The 7,815-nt window shown below is 37.4% G+C and overlaps 1 protein-coding gene across 1 annotated transcript in view; it reads left to right on the top strand.

Moving 5' to 3' along the window:
- The window catches only part of LOC104529076 (DNA-directed RNA polymerase III subunit RPC2-like), a gene marked incomplete at its 3' end in the record, with an annotated part of 22,160 nt that extends 17,583 nt beyond the window's left edge, over nucleotides 1–4,577 (top strand). Inside the window, exons 9-11 of the mRNA XM_029086294.1 lie at nucleotides 2,440–2,562; nucleotides 4,111–4,227; nucleotides 4,443–4,577. Of these exons, the coding sequence (XP_028942127.1) occupies nucleotides 2,440–2,562; nucleotides 4,111–4,227; nucleotides 4,443–4,577 (375 nt within the window). The remainder of the gene's footprint in view (nucleotides 1–2,439; nucleotides 2,563–4,110; nucleotides 4,228–4,442) is intronic.
- Between the last annotated feature and the right edge of the window lie 3,238 nt (nucleotides 4,578–7,815).

Here is a 7,815-nt window from a genome sequence, read left to right as displayed (position 1 = left end):
TGCTTTGCATATCTTCAGTGTTTTTGTAACACAAGCAATGGCAGTATTTTGTTATGGTCATAGTGATGTTACAGGCTAATTCTGGAGTACTGTTTTGGTTTTGATTTTTTAAGTGCAACATCAGGGCCAAATTTACTGAAAAAGAAAGTGTTAAAATTACAAATCTATCTCATACCAGCATGGGCCTGTTGCTTGCCCTGTGAGTGTTGCATGTAGGTAAGGTTGTGTGCAGCTCTGCCCATGATTGTTGAGAGTACAGAGGAGAATAATTGGGCTTACTTTTAGGCTATTGTATCAGCACATCTTTTTCAGTTATTTTTCTGAGTTTTTAGTCATTGCTTCTAAATTGATTTCCTCCAGTTTGCACTTATGTAACAATATAACATATATTGTTTGGTTGCTGATTGCAGCCTTTCCTACACACAGATTCAGAATTCTCCAGTGAGTTTGCTGCCACAAACTTGAACTAGAAAATCTATACAGGCATAATATGTCCTATTCTCATCGCATTATTGTCAGCCTTTTGATCAGAGAATCCATCAAGCTAGAAGAAATCATCAACTCTCTTTAATTTATTGTGGCTTTCTGTTTTTTAATGGACAAAAGAGCGTAGTAAAACTGCAGGTTAACTTTTTTTTTCCTCTTGTTCACTGTTTATGTGACTCTTACAATCTGGTTGCCATCCTAAAATTAACCTGGTGGACAGAAATAGGGTGATATCTTATCAGCTTGCATTTGATGTGCTTTAGATAAATGTATTCCTGATATACGTGCCTAGAATGGCGCTAAGATTCCCTTAATAAAATTTTATTCTTCTGTAGGCGAAGTGCAATAATTGTATGAGTCCAGTTGTGGTTCCTGAGCTGGTTTGCGGGTCAGCTATGAAGTCCTAGACACATGGAAAATTACTGTTGTGAAGCTTTCATGCTTGTGTAGACTTTTTTATGAGTCTGCCTCTCAGGTCATGAGAGATTTTGTTAACTTCTCTGCTGAGGTTTTTTGGCTACTGTATGACCTTACTTAAAAGGATGAGGAAGCTTAATAGTTTTAAAAAACCAGAGATCTGAACTATAGTGATATCACATGGGCAAATTATGTTTCTGAAAAAAGCCTTGAGATCAGAGGGGTGACTATTTAGTGGGAGCAAACTGATGAAACGCTCTTAGGTGGTGAAGTAACCGTGTCTTGATCTGGCAGTCAGATCTGTCTGAAATGGTGGAATTGTGATCTGTGCTTTGCACTGAGTCAGGAATGTTCTCACACTGTTATGGGTGTGCTACTTTTGCGCTGCTTTTAATTTCAGCTAAACCACAAGGTGAAGAGACAGAGTTTTAAGTTAAAGGAACTTTGACCAACCACTTCTTTGTTGAAAAATAAAGAAGAAAATAAAGAAAAAAGAGGGAAAAAAGCTGAATACTTCACAATTAGAGCAGCAGTTTTGCAAGGGGATAGTGTTAGCTAGGTGTTAAGCAAAGTGACACCCAATGTCAGTAATCAGAAGGGAAGGTATTTGTGCATTTTTAAGGAAAATATAACTTTTTGGGACAATGCCAGTTTTTAATGAGAACCAGAATACTAGGGTCTACATAGGCCATTATTTACAATGGTCTTTGTGGCAGGCAGTTCGAAGAATAATATGAATGCAAACGTAACTTCCTCACAGAGTTCTGAGAAACATATTATAACGCAGCCAGAAGAGTTTTGGTGAAAGAGATTATTCTGGTTTTTTGATATGGCAGAGCTCCAGGCAAATGTGTGAAGGGGTGAGCTTTAGCACCATCTGGAATCCACAAAGGCCTTCACTGCTGGCTGCCACCTTGAAATACTTACTGATAGAGAGATTTTTCTAAACCTGTTAAGCGCTTTCTTAGTTTATTAAGCTTTTTTCCGCAGTATGAAGTCTAACAAGGTGTCCAAGGATCAGTGAAATAATAGAATGGCTTTCAAGTGGAATTCTGTAGTGAAGTCATCTTCTAAATGCAGAGAGCTGCAAAGAAAGTAAATTGTAAACATTTCTCAAATAGGACGTGCTGTTTGTGAAATTGCTTGTGGTAAGAGGCCATGTGTCATCTTTTAAGAAATTTCACCTTCCTTTATTTGTTGTAGATTCTGACTTGGTTTTCACTGTTGCACACGTAGAGTTGTTATTACCTGGTATTTATTTTTTCTTAAGAAAAAGCATAGGATTTAACTTCTATCAGTGAAGAAAAAGATGCTCTCCAAGGAGTGTGTGTGTGTTCCTGCTGCTTATCAAGATTTCCTTTTAACGTTCTTCCATAGCTGGAATATGTGCTGCCAGTGCCAGATGGCACAGTTTCTTAGAGAAGAACTAGCTTTTGCTTAGTAGTAATGCAGACAAACAATACCAAATTAGCATAAGCAAATGTCAGTGAGTTAACATAAAGCCTGTGCTATTTCTGTCTTTTCTTCTTTTCCTAGGCCATGGGTGTTGAGAGTGACCAAGAGATTGTACAAATGATTGGCACAGAGGAACATGTGATGGCTGCATTTGCTCCTAGTCTGGAAGAATGCCAGAAAGCTCAGATTTTTACACAGATGCAGGTGTGTATTTTCACATGGCCAAAGGCCGTAAAAATCTAAAGACAGTGGGTATTGACCACTTTGCTGTGTCAGCAATCAACACACACTTTCTTTTTTGATGTTTGGTTTTTGGGGTTTATTTTAAGCTGAGGGTTTTTAAGGGGGCATGCCTTGTCAAAAGTGAGGCTTTGCTGTCATTGCCTAACTGAAAAAAAAACCAAAGTCAAGAAATATTTTGTTTTCAGAAGGCCAAAGTTATGTTTTAATGTATGTGCCAAGTAGTGATGTCCATAAGATTAGGGGTTTTTGTTGAGGAAAATTCCCATTTTTTAAAAAGAAATTGCGTGTCCCATTTCACAGAAGCCCCATTGATGTGGACATGACCATTTCATTGTGAGTAGACATTCTCCTCCAATTCTAATCTCTTGTATAAAGCCCACAATAATAGCCACCCTCTGTCCTGACAAAGACTCACCAGAATGCTCTTCAGCTCATATGTACTTTTTTAATTAGCCATAACACAGACCATTTTACTTTCAGCATTTCCATCATGTACATACTAATCTGCTGGAAGAAGCTTTTGAAGATTAGTCTTATTTCTGCTATTTCATAGTAAAGTTTATTAAATCTTTCCATTTGTGTTGTTGAGTGTTGTAAAGTGAATGTCTCTCTAGTTTGCATCTTTTGGGGCTTTTCGGGGTTAGAGGTAGCAGGAAGGTCTTCATAATTCAGAGTCAGAAGAGTAAAATGGTGATGTTGGAGGAACACAGGGAAATGTGAAGCATCCAGGAAAGCAGAAAAATAGAAATACAGAAGTTAATCTGTGCAAGAAATCACAAATGAAATGAAAAGGAAGTGAGCTATTTGGGGAAGAAGGTGACAGATGGAAAGGACAGTCTGTCATTCAGTGAAGAGGGTAATTCTTTGGCACAGGGGGCATGGCTTCATTTCCAGGCAGGAACTTCCTGTGTGGACCTGGATAGTTTCTTTGATTCATCTGACCCTGAATTCTGCAGATTGAGTTTCTTGGACAACTGGTAAGAGAGGGAGAATCCATTAATCCTGGCAAGGTACTCTTGGAGACAGATGTGGATGTCACACAGTAGCATTTGTGCTTATTAAACAGTGAGTGTCACCTCACAGTTTAATATCTGAATAAAACTTATCAAGTACACAAAAGAACTGGAGGTGAAAAGTTAAATCAAATCAAGTAGGTATCTTTGGAATTTATATAATCATTTTTTCTATATCTCTGCAATCCCCCTTCTTTTAATATTGTAGTAGTCATGCTCTTTCACCACTTCCCATTCCAAATGTTGTTAACATATGATAAACAACATGTTTTATATTTAATTATAATAAATTGTGTCAATTTTGAAGGGTTTTTTTGTTGGGGTTTTTTATGAGCATCACTTACATGTTTAGTATTTTGCACTTGCTTGGAGTTTGTATCTTCTGTGGCTAGTGGGCTTGCACTGACTGAGGAATACATACAAATCTCCATGTATGTGTATTTTTGTATAGGTTACAATTCTGACATTAACTCCAGTTAATTATCCCCCTTGACAGGCGTTGAAGTACATTGGAAACAAAGTACGAAGGCAAAGGATGTGGGGAGGCCCAAAGAAAACAAAAATGGAAGAAGCACGAGAGTTGCTCGCATCAACTATTCTGACCCATGTTCTTGTATGTAATTTTTTTTTTAAAACTGGAATAATTTTGGTCACTAATGTATATTACTTTTAGCATTTTTTTAAGAAGGTAAACTGTACAAATCTCTTTTGTAATTTCTCAGGCAGCCCAGATTACCCATTGATTTAAATGGATGTATCTGTCTGATAAGAACTAAGGAACTGATCCTGAAACATCAGTATGTTTTTCTGGGGTTTTTTTGTTTACAGGTGAAGGAATTCAATTTTCGTGCCAAGTGCATATACACAGCAGTGATGGTACGCAGAGTAATTTTGGCTCAAGGAGAAAATAAAGTAGATGACAGAGACTACTATGGAAATAAACGTTTGGAGCTGGCAGGGCAGGTGAGTTGTTACTTCAGAGCAAAGGGTTCTTTTGGGATTTTGTTACTATCTGCTTTTAAAAGATGTAGAATAAGGAGCATCCCTGTCTTCTTGATTGAAGTGGTTTTCCTCTCATTTTATTTTTGTTGGCTTTTCTGTGTTGACTCGTAGATGTGCTTCCCTGATTGAGACTAATAAATTATATCCTCACTTCTGTATTATTATTTATACTAGATAAAAGGACAGAGCTGTGTAAATACAGCATCAGTTCTAGTTCCATTGTAACAACTCTTAGTGCCAAGAAGGCAGCAGTAAGGTCTTTCTTCCAGTGTACCCCTCTAAGCAGCTGGGTAAGGGAATAAACTGGGACCAAGTAGGTGCCTGCGTGGTAGGTCCAGACTGTCCCACTGTGGAGAGCCCAGCTGTGTAGCAGCTCATAGAAGAGCCACTCAAGCCTCCTGTAATTTGGAGAAGCCTGTAAGATTGCTTATTTGTTGTCAACTGCCTTTCTAGCCTCTAGAGTGGCATGAATTAACAAAGTAAGTAGTTTAAAGTTAACTTGAGCAATTAATGAAAGTAGATTGCATGGACTTCTCTGCTTGCAGAATTTTGGCACTGGAGGTAGAAACAGTAACAAAGGGCTGTGAAGGAGAGAAAGATTTGAGGAATGGTTTGAGGTGTCTGAATGGCACCCATTCTTTTGCAGAGGGGGTGGTGCTTCACAACTGTTGGCCAAACTATGTCCTCCTAATGGCATGGGAATTTGCCTGTCAGGTGAAGGAACTGCTTAATTACCATGGCATGGATTTTTCCCTGCCATATGTGGTTATTTGGTTAACCAGTTTAGATTAGGATTGGACTTTTTTGCTGTGCTCTGTATTAACTTAAGTTGGAGTTTTGTCAGTCAGTATCATCTCTGGTTATTGATCATGCATCAGAAACTCAGACAAGTATACATAATGCATCCACTTGAAGAAACTATGCATCTCTGCTTCCCACATAATTTGTATTGAGATTTCTGTTGCAGTGAAAGCAATAATATCCATTCCTTTTTGTTTGTATCCAGTGGTGATTCTCATTTTATTGTACATTTTAAGATGTGTGTTTGCATATTGTCTCTTATTCTCCTTCGCACCCTGCCCTGTCCCCCATGCACACATGTGAGCACACATACAGAGTGCACAATCATTTCACAGTAAATGCACATGCTTTGCTTCCTAGTTTTTTGAAAAAACTAAGATGACACTCTTGAACTCATTCTAAGCACAAATACAAAGAAAAAAACCCCTCTTAACCTGTTAGGAACAAAAAAAATCTTTTCTTCAAATTTATATATTGACTGTTGATGAAACTTTTACTCTTGTGCTGAAGCAGAACATATCTCTGAAGTGTAAGGAGTAGTAAGAGGACAGTGCAATATTCTAACAGGGCAAATATTTTAAGCTGTAATGGATTTGTTTTCTGCTGTGATATTGTTGCTGCAGTTCAAGAGGACTGTAATCAATAAAATTAGTTGTTGCTTTGTTATCATATTGTTCTTATTTAACTGTATTGAAGGAGCAGTTTGTTTTTCCCTAATAATTTTAGAGGCAGAAAGTAGAGCAGGTAAAAATTTTCCTACAAACTGAAAGAAAAAGGCCTCTGCTCACACAGATGTTAACAACCAAAGTCGTTTTAAATTAACTGTAAAGAGGTTTTAAATGTAGAGGATCATCATAACAAAGCCAATGCGTATTTTTTCTACATCAAGGAGAACTATGCAGGGGGGGTTGTAACACTTGATTAAGAGTAGTTCTGGCTCCCTTGTGATATTTTAAAAGCTCAATTCAAGCTGGACACTTGAATTCCTCTCTGCCATGTTATCGGTGTAATATTAATTTGATTGGATTACAGACTAAAAAATGTAGAGACTTTTTGTCAGTTTCTGAATGTTTGTGTTTAGCTGAAGTTTGTGTGGATAAAATGGTTGGTGTTTTTTTGTTGGTGGGTTGTTTGGGTTTTTTTTAATGCCAGCATGTTACTGGAGTAAAAATCCTGTTGATTTAAAATTTGAATAAAGAAAAAAAAAAAAGAAAAGATTCCCAAGTGAGGAGAAAAACATAGCAGTCTAAACAATGTACAGACATAAAAGGCTTTGTGTTTATAAAAATGTGTGAAAACAATAGCTGCTAATTTCACACCCCATGGGACAAGAGAGTACGAAATGTGCTTTAGCTTTAGATAACAGAGTTGTATCCACTAGCCAAGCTGGTTTACCGAGCTTTCTCTTAGTCCGTCTGCCACTCCCCCCCTGCCACTAGAGGCTGGGTAGGCCAGGTGCCAGCTGAGGTGTTAGCAAAACCTACCGATTTCAGGCTTAATCTTTTCACCTACCTTTTCTCTTTCCTTAATGTGTTCATTATTTGCTAAGCATTACTCTGTTCTTTGTCCTCATTTTTTTTTTTGTTTCTAATGCAGCTTGCTTTGTATGGGTGAGATATGGAACAGCACCAAAATCCGGCACCCTGGAAAGCAAGGGATTTCTACCCTGTGACAAAAGAATACCGCCTTGACTTCAGAGATTGCCTAATCCCAGCTGTTCTGATAATATAATTAAGGCTGCCTAATGTCTTTAATTTTGCAGCCAGTTTGTGTGAAAGGGAGAATTTGGCACTCTAAAGGCTTAAATGCTAAATAGCAATCTCAAGGCACCTAATTAGAATTCTCTGACATTAAGCTAATTGGTGAAACTGTATTTCAGCAGCTTAACTTCTTTATTAATTTTTCTTAGGATTTTCAATGAAAATCAATTGATGAGCTGTCAGTATTTTTTTTTTCTTAAATATAATTTGCTCTTCAGTGCTCCTGTCTGAAGCAGGCTGAAACACTCTGGACTAACTATAAAATCCATTGAATATTATCACTGGCATTCCATCCTTTTTCTTTAATCACTTGCTCTTGACCTAAATAATGTGGTTACTGTGAGACTCTGCTTTGCCAAATAGTCAAAGCTCTTACAGACCGAGAGTCTCTGAGTTAAATTAGCAAAGTATGATGCTTTTCAGAGTGGCAAATAGTAGCAAGTTTGTGTACTTGGGTTGTAACTTACTTTATTAGCTCAGAGAAGAGAAAGGATAGTGTCCTTTATAATCCCTATGGCATGTGAAATTTTGCAATTTTATGATCAAGAAATCAAATACGAAAACATTTTCTGAGTTAAGTTTTTAAAATGCTTTGTTGAATGTTTAGGTCATAGAATAATAGAATGGTTTGGGTTGGA

This window comes from Antrostomus carolinensis, unplaced genomic scaffold (assembly GCF_000700745.2).
Source record: "Antrostomus carolinensis isolate BGI_N321 unplaced genomic scaffold, ASM70074v2 scaffold40108, whole genome shotgun sequence".
Classification (NCBI taxonomy): domain Eukaryota; kingdom Metazoa; phylum Chordata; class Aves; order Caprimulgiformes; family Caprimulgidae; genus Antrostomus; species Antrostomus carolinensis.
This window is presented reverse-complemented; position numbering and strand designations above follow the sequence as displayed.